Raw genomic sequence first — 17,228 nt, 5'->3', positions numbered from 1 at the left:
ATGGTGGAGATTAAATCAAAGTGTGTCTCCGAGAGAAAAAGGAAGAGTGTGTGTGTGTGTGTGTGTGGGGGGGGCAGTATTGCACTGCTGTTTATGGTGAGGGGAGATGTATTTGTGTTGACCTTTCAGGCTGCAGTCAGTGTGGGAGGCTTGAAAGGTGGAGCAGGCTCCTAGACCTCTGTGGGTGAAGCTGGTTTAGTGAGAGCACCTTTGATGGGAATTTTTTCTTGGGGTGAATTTCAGTTTTTTTATGCTTTTTGTGTAATTTCAAGTGTTTTTTTTCCTCTTCTGTTCTTGGTCTCATAATACGGAAACAAGAAAAAAGAAAAGATACAGAGGACACTATATCAAACAAGTGTGGGGATGGTTCGATAGTGTAAGGTCAAAGGCATCCTCAGGATTTACATAAACTGAAAAAGGAAAGAACCTCTTGGTAATTATCTGTAGCTTGAGAAGACCGACTAACTTAATAATTCTGCTGGTGTGTAATTATTTTTGTCACCCAGAAATGAATATTTATTGTTTTTTTTAATAAAGAGAATTTAAAATGGGAGGAACCCAATGATTGACAGATCTCACACTCTCTACATGTTCATTCTAGATGACTGAAACAGATGGAAATCATTAAAGATTGTATTTTTTTTTCTTGATTTATTCTTTTATTTATGTAAACCATGATTACACTTTTGACCTTACACTTGTGAACAAGCCCCATGCTAAGCACATAGCACTGCCCCTGGCAGAAGCTTGAACAGTTTGCCCGTTGTCAGCGAATGGTTAACTAATGTTGCTGCTCGAATTCCTGTTGACTTTAAATCCATCAGTTGTTAAGTATTCTGAATCATGATCATATATTTTGGATCTCTTGCCTAATATATCATCTGTATATTTTGTGTGCCTATAATTGACTCTGAAAACAATAAGCCCAACCATTAATTGCTTCGTCAATATGTGTTAATAACAAATCCTAAAATAGTGCTGCCATAATTCTGTAGTATTTTAGAAGTTGAGTGGCAGTAAATATCCTCCTTTAACCCCCCCCCCCCTCCTTTCTCTCTGTCTTTCTCTCTACCCCACCCCATCCACCAGGTCATATTCGAAGCGGAGGTTTCAGACAGGAAGACAGGCTTCATTGCAATTGATGACATCCAAGTTTTGAGTTATCCATGTGGTAAGTAATTACAATGGTGGTAATTACGCAGCACCGCTGCATGGCTGCTGATGGTTTTCTCTCTACACTGTGCAAATGAAGATAAGTGGGAAGGTGACATGAGTGGGTCGAGGGTAGCGAAGGTGAGGTACAAGGTTGGCATGGGAAGATAATAACGTGGGCAGAACTCTGCTCTGGAACACCCACATCCACAAGGAAGCGATGTAAATAAATGAGCAAATCAGTCAATATGAAGTGCTGAACAAACAAAGAAGTAAATGTGACTGACCTTCAGTTTCGTAGTTTCACCATTCAACAAACTTTTAAACCAATTTTAATACGTCTTGTTAAGAATTGGTTAACAAACAAAAAAAACGAATAAAAAATTACGGGGTGTCAAAAAATAAATTCTCTACATGATTCATCAACTCATCTGAGAGTTAAGCTGTCCTCCTAATCGTATTGTATTGGGAAGGGAAACTGTCCAATTAAACGTCAAGATATCTCAAGATATAACATTGCAGCATCAATGTTGATTTTTTTACAATAGAATTGTAGTATTTTTTTTGCTTTAATTCCATATAGCACAATTTGTTCCCTGTTCAGTGTAGTTTTGTGCTATTAAATACGGCTCCTGCTTTGACCAGAGCTGCTGAGAAAAAGTTACCTTTCGTGTACAGTATGACAATTGCTCCTGATTGCTTTACAGTTGCAAGAAAAAGTATGTGGTCCCTTTGTAATTTAATGGAATTGTGCACAAATTGGATCCAAAGCACACCATGCTTCACCACCTACCAACAGGTGCCTCAGCAGAGAGTCAGACACTCAAGACAGGAAAGGCTTCTACCGTGACTTTGCAGCAGGACCGGACTGGATAAGGATGAAAGCAGCAAGAGCCAGGAAGACTAAAGGGATTACATGAAATAATGGAAAGGGATCCCAATTAATAGCAGTGGCCTCAGGGGACAGGGTTTTCAAATGCAGCAAAGATGCTGCTTAACCAGCAACAGTAATCCTTCTGAACAAAGCTGTAAAGCTTTGTAGCACTGTATGCCATTATTAGTTGTGACAGTCAATTATAGGAGAGGATAAAATCGATGGTGTTGGGACCTGGTGTACTTTAACTACTCCTGGGGTTCACCGCATCTGTCGGTTCTCATGAACTACATCATATTTATTTAGCTGGGCAAAGAAATACATCAGTAAATATGTTTCCATATGGAATTGAGAATGCTGCTACATATTTTGCCCAAGAGGAAGTTGGATTTTGTGGTTCTTTGTCAACTAGGGCTTTATTGTCAACTCAGCCCAGTAAAGTAAAGCGTATAGTAGAGATGAAATACCATTGCCATGGACCAAATGGTGCAAGACAGAACCCAAACGGAACAGCAGCACATCCAGGCAGATCGACACTATAGATAAATATACTACACGATGTAGTAAAAGAAAAGATAATATATCAGATAATATGTCTTCTGTGTCCTTGAAAGCTGTTCCCATCTTATATATTTAAGTCTCCTATATTTTATTATAGGGACAAATGGCTACATGCTACTGCATATCTGTATTAGTGTGTTACTAATCATATTTTGTGCTGGGTTATGCAGGCAAATTTGCACAATTTGCTTTGGGCAGTGATGTCAACTTGCGACTGAATTTGAAGAAAGTGCAATTAGAAGTTATTGCAAAATAACGCTAATCGAGTGAAAATAGCTATAGGCAGGAATTGTCTGCAGATTTGCCCTGCTGTGGGTGAATGATGACAAATTTTAAATGCGTTTTACGGCAGACTGGTAGCATTTCTTTGAAATGAATAGCAGTAATATACTATGTCGGATAGTGTTTGGATCAAGTGTAATGGAGTGTTTCTATCTTCTTTTTTTTTTTTAAACACTGCCATAAAGCAGGCCAACATTTTTCATTAAAAGCCTGGTCTTAACTGCTCGGTTCACACAAAGTTTATGTTTTTTCTTTTTTCTGCTCCTAATTCCAGCTTGTTTTGCTAGGTTCCTCTTGGCCCCCGTCCAGTATGTATCTTTGTGTTCCAAACGAATCGTCATGAATATTTAAGTGGCCTAGAACTGCTTGTTAATATGCTTTCTTTCAAACGTGTGTTGCCCATTTCTCAATTTATAAATTTGCAGATCGATCACCACACTTCCTGCGGCTGGGGGACGTGGAGGTCAATGCTGGACAGAACGCCACCTTTCAGTGCATCGCCACAGTCCGTGACGTCAAAAACAAGCTCTGGCTACAGGTACTGTAGGGCAGTGTTGGGGGGAAGGGGGACATATTTTGTCATCCATGGAAACAGCAGGCACAAAGTTGCCCCTTAATGGAGTTCCACACAACTTTTTCGTAATGACACACAAACTGTCAAAAAGATTTTTTTTTCTTCTTCTCCCCGCCACTTTATTTTCTTCAAAATTCCTCTGCACTATTCCCATTTCTTTCTGTTTTAGTCTCTCAGTTGGTCCTTGCTGCTTGTTAATGGGAAAGTGAGCATATCTTCCTACTCCCAGTCATCTAATGATCCGTGTCACTGGGTCTTGTGTGTGTGAGTGTCTTCAAATGTGCATACACGGATCAGCCATTACATTAAAACCAATATCCTAATATTGTGAAAGTGCCTCTGTTTTCCTTCAAAGTGCCCCCTGGTCTTAAGTGTTTACTATCCTTTAAGGTGGACTTTGTATATTGGATGTGTTTATTCAGATGTTCTGCCCCCTCTCTTGTGACCAGACTTAAGTAACATCCGCTCCTCACTCCCCATGCACATCAATGAGCCTTGGGCATTTTTACCTTTACCACACATGGTAGCCACTGCATACTGGGAACACCCCACAATTCCTGCTGTTTTGAGATGCTTTGACCCAGTTGTCGAGCATCAACAATTTGGCCCTAGTCAGGCTTGATCTTGATCTTCTTTTATCCTGCTTTCAAATTCAGGAACTGCTGTCTAATATATGCCAACAATGACAAATTGTCTTATGTCATGTACATGAATGTTAGTCACTTCATCTGGTTTTAATGTTTTGGCTGATCCATGTGTGTGTTAGCAGTGGCAGACAGCATCCTGGAAATCTGCACAAGGTTTGTTATTATGTATGTAAGTAATGGAGTTTACACCAGAACTTTTCAGGACAAGTTAAGACTAGTATTTTGTCACAGATGTCACTCAAATGTCACCAAGCCCCCAGAAATGTAGTGAAACAAGTCTATGAGAATGGGTGGAGCTTTCTGGTGTATTCTGATGATTCAACAAGGCAGGCTGTGATGCGGAGTGGGGTGAAGCCGGAGTGCAGGAAAGTTAGAAAGTCGATGTGACCTTTCCACCAGACACATGAGTAGGTGAAAATGTAAAAGAGACAGTGCAGTCTGTCCAGAGCTTGTCTGATTATGTTCACTGTGTGTGAATGTGAAGTGAAGTGACATGCCTAAATAGATAATGAATTGACTGCTGCGTGGATGTGTGTTTCCACCTTGCGGAAGGCTACGCTGACGTTAATTAATGATGACGCAGATGAATATCAGTTGATGGCAGATTTCTTTTCTGTTTGTGCGGAGCTAAAATTTGGCTTTACGACACAGCACGGCTTTTATTGTTCCACAGACAAATAAACATGAAACCTAACCACCCAAGAATGGAATTAAACCATTGGATTTTTTTTTTTTCCCACAGAGGCGAAATGGGGATGACATTCCTGTTGCTGAGACAAAGAGCATTAGCAACCGGAGGTTTGCAGCGTCCTTCAGGTTGAAGGAGGTAACCAATCAGGATCAGGATCTATACCGCTGTGTGACCCAGTCTGAGAGGGGCTCTGGAGTGTCCAATTTTGCCGGACTCATTGTCAGAGGTATGCCTTTTTGGTTCATTTCCTTGCACTTAAGTTAAACGGGCATTGATCATTTTGGACATTTACTGAAAAAAATGTTAAGTTCCATTTTTTTTATGTTTTATTTTTTGTTACATTCCTAAGTGATAAATAGCCAGAAAAAATCTAGCTAAATTTGCAATTTGCTATGGCTATCAATAATTTAGGGTTTAACTGTATGTGTCAGGTCTACAAGCATCATTACGTGAATACATGAATAAAAAAAAACAGCATCTGTTTATGTAAATGCCTTAAAAGTTGGACAAATGATATTTAAATTAGCATTACCAAAGGGAGGGCGAGGCAGAAGCGTTTCATGTTGTGATGTGTGAAGGCTGTTTGCGCAAAATTCCACTCAAATAAGGCCAACGGAGAGAGCCAGGCACTCTGCCACATGGCCTCACTTTAACAGACACCTCTGAATCAAGAGCTTTCTTTGAATATTTTGCATATCCGGGGCCAGATGCTGAATTAATTCCCTCTCCTCCTCCAAGCCTCTCGGACGACGGATGGGGGATCGGGTGGGGGGAGGGTCCGTGGAGTTTGATAGTCTGCGTTCTGTTCTTGTTTATCTGAAAAACTGTAAAACAAGTCTTATTGTTGGCACAGACCAGAGGGCTGGAGAACCCTGGTGTTACAAGTACGCTGAATATTAACTGCACTGACAGCTCCGGTCTCTCGCTGCCGCTTGAAGGCCAACATCCTACTACAAGGATACAAAAGACAGTAATTTTAAAGGAAATTTTTGGGCCATTGATACAGGTTGCCATTAATGAGAGCTGGCACAGAGTTGCCCATTGTCGCTTATGTCCCTGGGCTAGCACTTTATTAGTGGCCACTCTCCCAAACAGGAAGTGACAGTGGACGCTCCTGGCTGTTTCGGTCCTCTTTGTAACAAATGAAAATTTGTTCTGTGGAAGAGTATTGATCTGCATGCATGTGACGGGAACCAACAAAGCTGGGGCCCACTTCAGAAGGCACCATGTGTCCTTTTTCATTGAATGCAATTGTGCCCTGCCTTTGGTGTTCAAAGGTGAACTCAATTGATGGAGACACTAATTTGAGCAGATGAAAACAAAATAGGCCTACTCTGTTATTACAGCTAATTTGTGTGATGATCCGGGTAGCTTTTGACACGTTGCCAACATTAAATACTATATCAGAAATTTTAAACGTTTAAGTTTTAAGGGGCTGTAATGAATGAAACCTGGAATCACATCTGATTCCATTGACAATAGTCATGTTTCCTTGAACTTTCAAATGACCAAACGTCTAAATTGTTTTCAGGAAATGCTCCTAATGAAAATGTTTTTCCCCATACGTCTCATACATTGAAGTGGTAAATTCTCTTGCAGTAGTTAATATAAAATATGTTCACATTCTAAAATACACGGTGCGGCATGTGTCCTCCCAGAAACCCCTCATATTTAATAACGTCTTAATAACTTGCGTGGCCTTCGGGTTGAAATGATGATGCCCACGTGATGCCCATGATAACTTTTTGGTAGTTGGTAATTGAACTAAAGTCACATTATCAGAAATCAGATCACATCACAGCGGAGAGCATTTCCATGTTCGCTCACTTGCTTGTTAATACCTAGTCATCTATTTGTGAGTTTTTGGTGTGTGTGTATGTGAGACAGACAGAGATTGGGAATGTGCAGGCCTCCTGTCTCTCTCTCTCTCGGCGCTCTAATGAGTGCCGATAGTGTGCTGTCATCTCCCCCGGTGAGCTGGTTGAGCGCCGGGGCTAGTGTGCCACTCCGCCGTAAACAAGCCGGCTGATTGGTGGCAGAGACGCCTGTCAGGCAGCCAAGCAGGCTGGGAAATATTTGCTTAAAAGTAGATTAAAAATGCCTGGGCTGCCAGCTATTCCCCCACTGACAAAAGCCTGCAGTCTGACATCCCCCGGCTCAAAGAGAGATTGTTAAACTCTGATGAAGCTGCATTGGCTGATGCCTGGTAATGATGTGGAAGGAAAAATTTGGAATGCAAACATGCTTCTAAAAAGCTGGATGGGAAGGGGGAAGCAAAGAAAGGCTTTGGGAAGTCAGCATTGACATTTTTTGTTATTGTTATTTGAACTGATAAACAGGAACAGGAAACTGGGTTGCTCTTATGGTGCATGAGGAATTTGACTATATCTTAATCATTGCAGACTATCCCATGGGCATTTGCACTTTATTAGTGTATTAATGGAACTACATTGTCCCCACACTTTGTGAAGTGATTGTCATTGTGATACACTGCAGCACAGCACACGGTGACACAACGAAATGTGTCCTCTGCTTTTAACCATCACCCTTGGTGAGCAGTGGGCAGCCATAACAGGCGCCCGGGGAGCAGCGTGTGGGGACGGAGCTTCGCTCAGTGGCACCTTGGCGGATCTGGACATGAACCGGTAACCTTCTGATTACGGGGCCGCTTCCTTACCCACTACGCCACCACTGCCCCACTAGTCAACTTTATACACGTTGATTGTATGTTACATTTTGTAGCATTGTTTTTGCCCCCTGCAGTAAGTGAATTTTAGTGAATTGAAGTCCTAACATCATTGCTTCCATGGAGTGTAACCGCTACAGCTTAAGCACCTTCTCTGGTTGGTTTCAGAACAATTTTCAGCACCACCCATCCCCACTGTGAAATATTTTCTCCTAACCTGTATCTCCATCTACAGCATCTTATTCAAACATTTAGTGTTCCATTTGCTTTAATCATTATTGGACTAGTGTGGTAATATTTGGGAATGAAGGGACTGAGTGCTTTGGTGGGACTAGATCAGCTTCTGCTGCTGCATCCTCTTAACTGTGTCTTTACTCTTTTACTCAGATGGATTTTCAATTTTGCTCCGTAGAATTGAAGGCACTAATGGCCCACCGGGGTTGTAGCGTATGTATACCATCTGCCTCACTATCAGGCGATGTTGAAGAAAATGCCACATTGCTTGGTAGCTAGTTAACTGCAGCTAAGCCGCTAAGCTTTTATTGCTTGTTGCTCTTCTATGAAGCTGTAGCTGTGTATGCTGATGTTGGTCTCTGCCATCACCAGTACAATGCAAAGTGAATTTAAAATGCCTTTGATTGTATTTTATATGCCAGTAGGCATCAAAGCCAATACCAGTAACGCATTAGCGGATGTTTTGGTGCCTCAACAGGCCAATGCTAGTCACCAAGGCTCATATCGGCCATCGTGGATGATTGGCCAATATATAAAGGTGCATCGCTAATTTATAGTGAGTCTCATGACTCTCCCTTGTGGGTTCAGACTGAGGGAGCAGTTGTCACCCTGTTAGATGATGGCCCTGCACACGTCCAGAGCAGAGCTTGTCTGGAGGAGGTAAGCGGGGCAGGCAGTTGCGGGGGGCCTATCACCCTCACAGGTTGTGATGGCATCAGTCAGCTGGAGATTGTGGCGCATGCTTTGTTGTTGCAGGGCCCGCCCTGGAGCTGTCACACCCAGCCTCCGAGCTTGTCATTAATTTCAGGAAGAGAAAAAAAAAGACGACAGAACAGACTGTTTTCCTCAAGCAGAGAAGGTGTTGCAGCTACCCCCGTTTCCTCCCATCTCCTCTGTCTATTTATCATCGCCTCGCCCCACTCGTTCTTTTGTTTGTTTTTCCCCCTTTCTCCACTCCTCTCTTCTTTTACTTTCCCTCGCTACTCTCTAATCATTTTCTCCCCTCCCCTCCCCTCTCTTTTGCGCTCCTTCCCACCCCATTTCTCTGATGAAGCTCCTGCCTCAGAGACCCGGCTGTTGCTCCTGGGTACTCTGCCGACTGCATCGGCAATAAATGAAAATCAATTACGATTAGAACGGCTCGTGGAAGGGTGGGGGAGGGGGGGTGTAGGAGCGGACTGGCAGGCGGCAGTAAGTTGTGCGGACGCTACGGGCGGATGTTTAGCGCCGCAGCCGGCGCGGGAGGCGGGGAGATGGATGAGACAAGGTTCAAGGAGCAGTAATGTGAGGACTCAGAGCCATCCTTCCTGCCTGTCAGCAGCACATGATGGATGGGACGCCTGGAAGAAGCAATAATACCAGATGATGAAAGATTCATCTGTGGGTCTCCCGTGACTATCTACCAGCTCAGGTCCCCAGTTACTCCACGGGGCCCCTCCCTCCCACAGGGGCACCCCCACCCTTCCGCACCCCACTCTGTTATTAAGTACCAAACGAGGTGGCTACATCTTCCCTCTGCTCACTCTCATATCTCATACTGCTGACGTTCGGAGCGCTGTCCAGTAAACTGGAGCTATCTAGAGCCTTCTAGAAAAAGCAATTTTTGCGTTTAATTGCTCAGCAAATACAGACGAGTGCAACGACGAGCCGAGCTGAGGCTCGCTATCTGTCACCACAGCTATGCACAGCTATTTTCCACACCTCATTTGTTGTGTGTGTTTGTCAGCGACCCTAATAAATGACGATGAACAACCCTTGCATTCAGACTGAAGGGCAAATTAAACATGCAGGTCCTGGCATGAATTAGGTCTTTCTGTACAAAACTGTTTAATGGCGTGGATTGAGTGTACATTCTCATGTATGCTTAAGAAAATGCATACAGACATTGTCACAATGCTATATATACATAGCGCATTTACTAATATCATCATTTAATTAAAATAATCATAATCTCAATTTGTATGTTCGGTTTTGTTGCTGACATGATCCCAAGATAACTGAGATCTAATTAAATGAAGGGAGGAAATTCAGGGATGGGGGTTTGCTCCTTTGTGGTTTATAGTGTCCCACATGAGGAAGTTGGGTGCATGAGCACTTACAAGTATGGATACAGGTAACTAGCAACTGTAAACCCCGAAGAGATACTTGATGTTACATCATGCCCCCGCGTCTATTATAGTGAGAAAACTAGGCCCTTAGTTGTGTGAATGAATGCATACACTTAATTTTAACTGCATTCAGATCAATTCATATAATTTCATCCATCATTATCCATCCAATAAATGAGCTGACATTTTGACTGAATGCTTTTTCAAACTGAAAACGCCCACAAGCGGAGAAGGGTGATCACGGTTCTCCCCATAACGACATAGTCTTTAGCATAACACACCACTCTGTCATTCTTAGGCTGATTGACAGTGTTATTTTTCCCAATTAGGTGGATTCAAATGAAATGTCAGGTTTAAAACACTTACAATCAACCGCGTCGCCTACGTACTTCCACATTTCATACACGTATTCCCAAGAATAAGATCTGAGTTAGGATTCATGCAGTGCTATGGCAGGGAGTGTAGCAGATTCATTAATTTGTAACTCTGGTTATTAAATTAAAGAGGGGAGGAAATCACATTTTGAGTGTAATTCTGAGTGGATCCCAGCACCATGCATCTCATGAAACACTGATAAGACCAGAGACAGAAATTCGATTTTGAAATTAAGAAAAGGGGGCCCTAATTGAAAACTAATAGGAGCACATCCTGGCCCACGGGAGTGCAAATCACCAAGGAACATCACCGCTGGGATATTTTTTTCCGCAAGCCCTTGCTTGTCACACTGTCATATCCGCCAGGGGACCAATAACACGCGCGCACACACACACATACACCCACACCAAAAAAATGACAGACAATTACGTGCCAATTTGGAGGTGTATGTAGATGTAACCCAAGTTAATAAGTGTTAGCCGCGTAAATGGGCCTCGGTGGGCCAGGCTTGGTGGAAGCATTAATAATGCCAGTCATGCATGGGGCCTTGGCTCCGTTTTTGTTAGCATTGTTGGACTAGCTACTGCTAATCTTGGTGTACAGGTGGAGATAGCAGGTGGAGGATTGGGGTTTTTTGGCTGCAGAGCGAGACGCTGGCATACGTGGGCGGCTGGGGAGAGAGTCCGCCCAAGGTTTCTAAACATGTGACTGATGGCCACCACCTTATAGGCCACGCATCCATCATCCAGTCGAACCATGCGGCAATCTAAAGACAAAGCCTGATCTTGCGACTCTGATTTGCGAGCATTGGCTTCTCTGTTTAATTAGCTGCGACAAATGGGTCAGCCGGCAGCCATCTGGGGTGGGAAAATTTTCCTGCCCGCGGTGCATGGATCTCGGCCTGCATTTGAGCAGCCCGCTGTTCAGAAGCACTTTCGGCTCCCGTAATCATTCTCTAAAATGTTCAAACTGCACTGAGACTCTCTACAGCACACACACACACACACCAAAAAAAAATGTGTGTGTGTGTGTGTGTGTGTGTGTGTGTGTGTGTGTGTGTGTGTGTGTATATATATATATATATATATATATATATATATATATATTCTCTTCAGCTTCTAAACTCTCCTTGCCATTGACAAAAATATTAAATAAAAAACCCATCTTTGAGGCTTTTGCTTGAGGTAATTGCTTCCTATTTTGCGCTGAGATTAAATCATTTTTTTTTGTGTGTGTAATGATGTGATGTCTGAGCTGTGTTCATTTTTTTTCTTGAGTGGTCTGTCTTGCCAAGACAGCGACTGCTGAAGTCCAAACACCTCCAGTCAGCCTCAGGAGCCATCTGGTTTGTCTGCTGAAAGAGTGTAATGGTTTGGCATCATGGGTATAAATCTAGGGACCAATTAAATTACGTTCCTTTCATGTAACTTTAAAATACAGATCTCATTTGATTGTCTTTAATTGGACAACACTAATTTGTCATTGGTTGTTATTGAAAGGAACACCTCCTTATTTACTTCCTGTCATGCATTAAATGTTTATTTCCTCTTTTGTAGAGCCCCCGAGACCCATCGCACCTCCTCAGTTGCTAGGCGTTGGCCCAACATACCTTCTGATCCAACTCAACGCCAACTCCATATTTGGTGACGGGCCTATCATCCTCAAGGAGGTGGAGTACCGCATGACGTCGGGCAGCTGGACTGAGACCCACGCTGTCAACTCTCCCAACTACAAGCTGTGGCACCTGGACCCCGACACGGAGTACGAAATCCGCGTCCTGCTCACTCGGCCCGGGGAAGGGGGTACTGGCCAGCCCGGCCCTCCTCTCATCACCAGAACCAAATGTGCCGGTGAGCAAGGTTTTTTTCCGGTCATATTTCAAATTGGATTTATTTAGTCTTCTTTTCATTAAGTTTCCTCTGTTTGCAGCACCTTCGTTTCCTCTGTGCCTTACAGCTACTCTGAATTTGCATAGAAATAATTGCCTGGGGTCTCCTTAGCAAAGCGTCATTTGGAAAGCCAAAGAAAAATAAACAGGGCTCTGTCACTCTCTTAGCACCGCTCTCATATGCACTTGTGTGTGTGAGACTCTGTGTGAGTGTGTGTGTATTTGTTTTTCTTTTTTCCATTTCTTTTCACATATGAAGCAATATAACCACTGTGCTCCTCTGGTGACAAGCCCCTTTGAATCCATGATTAGAAAACCGGTGGCTGCACCAGATCCACCGCACTTCCATTTGGTTTTAGTTTGGCATCCTCGCAGTCTGGGGGGGGTTGCTATGGTACTGGTACGAACCGGCATGCCAGCAAAGCAGGCCTGCATGCGGCTTGTATATTAGAGGTGGGATGGGCACACGTTGCGGATGGAGTCTGCAGATGGAGAGGGGTTATTAAGAGTGATGGGGAATTTATTCAGTGTTTCATTACTGGCTACGCTGCTTCCCCCGCCAGTGCCGGCGCGATCCATGTACTCCCTGGCCTCCTCGCTGGAGAGAGAATGCACCAGCTGTATTCCCAGATTGAGATTCAAAGGGGGATGCCGCAGACGTGGGATTTGTCCTTGCTGTCAAATGGGGTTTGAAAGCTTTTCTTTTTTTTTTTTTTAACCCCTGGCACAAGGGAATGGCAGTTTGTTCACTTTCAACCCACACAAGCCAATCATTTTATAGTCTTCCCCCAGACTAATTGAATAACAGGGCATTATATTGGTTATTAAATTTAGGTCTTTAGGACTCCCTGTAGTATCATCGTAAGAAATATCATGACGCTGGAATGGTAATATATTTTTAGTCACGCAATTTTGTTGTGGAGGCAAAGATGCATAACAGCCGTGTGGCTCTAATTTTCAAGGCCGGGGATCTAAAGCTTTAAGCAGCAGGAAACCCGTGTGTGCAAGCATCTGATGTGCCTCCTTTCACACCAAACCCCGCTCTGATTGCTTGCATTTGCAGATGTCATTCAGGATGCAGACTTTGATATCGCTCATGCCGAGTTTGATTGCCCCCTGCAGTAGGCTTCTCGCTGGACTTTCACCGTTTTGGGCGATTTAACTAGTGTGTCCATGCGTTTCAAGCTGAAATATTGTATACTTTTGATCTAGCAGCAGATGATGTTCAGCCAAAGCTGGAAGACATTAAACATCTAGTAGGAAGTGTGAACACTCTTCCCTGAGACATTAGCCTACCTTCCAAAAGAAAACCAGATCCCTTACAGATGACCCTCCGCAACTTTAGAAACCATGTTTGACTTATTAAACGAAACTATTGGTGAAATATAACAACTATTAGTCCATTCTGTGCATGCAGACCCACCAGGCATGGGTCTGGGATCAATCCTGTGGAGCCTGAATATCCCTCTAGTTTTGGCACAGATGCTCTAAACATACATGAACGTTGCCCTTTTTTTTTTTCTTAATAATGCTTGGTGGGTTGAAGACCAATGGGTGGTTTGTTCAGTCAGTCAGACAGATTATGTGCTTTGCCACCCTGCCCTCAACCTTAACTGTTGACTGCACTAGGCACCTTGTGGGATGAAGTACCAGCCTTTTTACAATAACAAACCTAAATTTTGCATTTCCTTGCAGAAGAAAGGCATTGTGGGAAGGACAAAATAAACAGTGCAATAAATGAACGTGAATTGAAGCCAATCTCACATTTCCTTATTTGCAGGGTGAACGAACGCATTATGAAAATGCTCCGGGCGTCGTGTCTCTCGGGAACCACATTTGTTTTTGTCTGCATGTCTGGTGTCTAATTTATTTCTTACAAATGTCACGCCATTTCTATGAAATAATATATTGATATTTTTTCTCTATTGCTTCCCGCACTGTTTAGATAAATGACAAAGAAATCAACCACCGGCAGGCTCCATGCTAAAGCTTATCACGAAGGCCACGTCAGCAAACGAACAGGCCACACATTTGATCGACACCAACCCCTTCTCTCGTTTCGCTTTCTCCGAGCACTCAGTAAATATAGTAGGTTCATAAGTGTCTGAAGAGACTCGTGACACTTCTGACACGTGACACTCCTGACCTCTGCCGTTTGTCTGTGCATATTAAAACACGTTTCGTCCAGCTGCACGTTTCGTCGCCCTGCAGATGGTGTCAGTGCAGAGACACAAGGTGGTCAAGTAGGATGACCAGATAGTCCATGCCAGGGAGGACACTTTCCATTTATAGCCTGTACATTTTACATTTATGGCATTAATAAATGTATTAATCCAGAGCACCTAAAAACTAGTAGTTACAGGGACAGTCATCCTGGAGACACTCAGGGTTAAGTGTCTTGCTCAGGGACACAATGGTAGTAAGTGGGATTTGAACCTGTGACTTTGTGGCCTTCTTGTTCATAGGCGATTGTGTAGTACACAGCAAGAACTCTCTAAGTGAAATTGTGACCTAGATCGAGGTGTTTTCTTTATCTTTTTCTTGACTATATGGTCAACCTAAAGGTAGACTCAGACTTGAATGACCTAGTCACATTTGGAGATCCCAGATTTTGGGCAATCCCAGCCCCTTTTTTAGGTTAGCTCTGCGCTATAGCTAATTAGCATTTGGCTTATCTGAACCACGGCGATGGGGTCTTTAATTGTGTGGACAGAATACCTGGCTGGGCGGAGTTTTTCTTCTGGTGGGTGCTAATCGGGAGAGGGAGAAAGCACCAGTGTGCATCTGCCGTCCCACTGGACCCGTCTCATGTTCACGGGGAGCCGACGACCGTCTGAGCATCTTCCCGCTTTTCAGACAGCAAGGTTGCAGAGGAGCTCTCTCAAGCATAAATGTCAAGCCCGGAGACTACCCACACTCCGGCACTACAGAATCATTAAAATTACAGGGAGAAGGAAGAAAAGACGGAGCTAAGTTAAGTTCCTCCAAATAAATTGCCATCTTCGGAACGGCGAGGTTTGTGAAAAGTGCTCGAGCCGGCACCCGGTCTTTGATTCAGCTCGCTGAGTGAGCGAGGGTCAGGTCATTTAGAGTGCAACATGAAAGACAGGTTCTAACACACTACACACGCCCGACTCTTTTAACTACACACATTTGGCAAAACATCCTGGCCAAGCCTTTTCGACAGGAGTGAAGGAGTTTTTTTTTTTTTTTCATTATTTTCGAGTGAGGAGAAACGAGCCAGGGAAGTTGTTATTGAGTTAAAAAGGAAAGTCGCTGGGATGTTAATCTGGACCCCGCCGCTGAATCACTTCCCTGCATGACAGGCTGAGAAAATTAAAGCTGCTAACACTGCGCCTCGGCTGCTTTGATTTGCCCAGAGTCCCGCGTTTGTGCGTTACCTCAGCTCACCCTGGCAAACGCCTCCTGCCATCTGTAACAGATCTGATTGGTCTTAATGGTCCTACACGTCCAAACAAGTTGCCTATTTGGGGTGGTGCGGACGGCAGCAATCTCAGACGAACTTGGTTCAAAAGAGCAATTAACCTTCACTGCTGCAGAAACTCTTGCTCTTCAGACACTTGGGTAACATTTATTTATTTATATACGGTACAGGTCAAAAGTTTGGACACACCATCACATTCAATGTGTTTTCTTTATTTTCATGACCATTTATATGGGTAGATTCTCACTGAAGGCATCAAAATTATGAATACACACACACACACACACGCACATGTCAAGCTGATGCTCCAATTCTACAAAAAAAGGGTATACATGTGTTTGTGTGTGTGTATAAACCCTTTTTTTGTAGATTTGGAGCATCAGCTTGACACATTTTCAGTAGATATAAGACGGAACAGCTAACTCTTGGTGCCTCTTGAGTAAGCTTTCTTTGACTTATCCAGTTAAAAAAACATGGCGGCCTTGGCTCTGTAAGTAGTTTCTGAGGTGACCGGCAGGGCAGAAGCAGAGGGGTGTTGTAATTATCAAAGCAAATTGTGGAACCTGAGCTGGCGAGCCGCGGCACTGCTGATTTCGCACAATGTGAATTTCACCGGATAACCTTGTCGGTACACATTTCCAGTGGGTGCTGCTCCCCCCTTCTTAACTGAAGCAATTTCAATTAAACCACCCAGCATCACGCCTCTTAATGAGCACCTAGCCTGATTGGAGGAGAGGTCAAGGAGTCATCCTCACTCTGGAGAAGCACCAGGTTCTCTGTATTGGAAATTCACGTCTCGTTGATAATACTTTGGCTTCCTTCACCAATTATTGGCACGTGTCTGGTGCAGCCAAGCGAGTTCATCTGATTTATCACAACACTGGATCTTTTACTTGTATCAGAATTCTTTGCATCTACTGATTGAAGGTCTCCAATTTCAGGGATACTTATCAGTCCTCAGTTGGGAAGGGATATTTTATTAAGAAGTCATCCATCTTGAATATGATTGTTCTAAAAAATGATTAATCAAAGCAATTCAGGCATTTTTCTCATTTACGGAAAGAAGAAAGCATGGATTTTATTTGTATTTCAAACAGCAGGGAAACTATGAATCTGAGTAATTAATTCTTTAATAAATTAGAAATTGCAATGGTTTTCAGAAGGCCTTGGTTTGCAGAAAGTTTTTAATCCTCCATCCTCCTCAATTCAGACCATGAGAAGTAAAAATAACCCTTCTTTTAACCCTCCAGCTCCCGTACCCTCGATGAAATTAGCATAAAGGCTAAAGTTGCTGGTGCACGTGTCGAAATGTTGAAGTCCGTATTCCTCCACTCGGAGGAAATATTGGCAGCGAGGGTAATGCCCTCATACTAATGTATATGATTCTCATGCAGTGACTGGTGGGGGGACACCGAGCCTGTAGATTACTTTCTTCTCCTCGGGCGCTTTCGGAGTCGCTCCCGTGGCAGGCCTGGCATTTCTCCTCCTCTCCGCTCCATCTCTCTGCCGCTCTCACCCCCTTGGCCTCCCCCAGCTCTACCCTCTCAACATGGGAACCGGAGAGATTGGGTTGTGGATGAAGATGAATCATAAGAAGGACTTGTTATGACACTTTTGACAGTTCACATACAGAGAGAGGGAGTGAAAAATATACACTCTGATGTATGATTTACATCATTCTCATGGGCCACGGCTGCGCGTTTCTGCCTCT

The 17,228-nt window shown here is 43.5% G+C and overlaps 1 protein-coding gene across 17 annotated transcripts in view; it reads left to right on the top strand.

Moving 5' to 3' along the window:
- The window catches only part of ptprk (protein tyrosine phosphatase receptor type K), a 114,397-nt gene that overhangs the window by 47,302 nt on the left and 49,867 nt on the right, over positions 1-17,228 (top strand). For all 17 annotated transcript variants that reach the window (XR_003751860.1, XR_003751861.1, XM_029002253.1 and 14 more), the window contains 4 exons: positions 1,090-1,171; positions 3,295-3,407; positions 4,833-5,007; positions 11,741-12,034. Coding sequence is in view for 15 of the 17 variants with exons in the window: in XM_029002253.1 (XP_028858086.1) it covers positions 1,090-1,171; positions 3,295-3,407; positions 4,833-5,007; positions 11,741-12,034 (664 nt within the window). In the remaining 2 variants the exon portion in view is untranslated. The remainder of the gene's footprint in view (positions 1-1,089; positions 1,172-3,294; positions 3,408-4,832; positions 5,008-11,740; positions 12,035-17,228) is intronic.

The sequence above is a fragment of the Denticeps clupeoides genome, chromosome 14 (genome assembly GCF_900700375.1).
Source record: "Denticeps clupeoides chromosome 14, fDenClu1.1, whole genome shotgun sequence".
NCBI lineage: Eukaryota > Metazoa > Chordata > Actinopteri > Clupeiformes > Denticipitidae > Denticeps > Denticeps clupeoides.
This window is presented reverse-complemented; position numbering and strand designations above follow the sequence as displayed.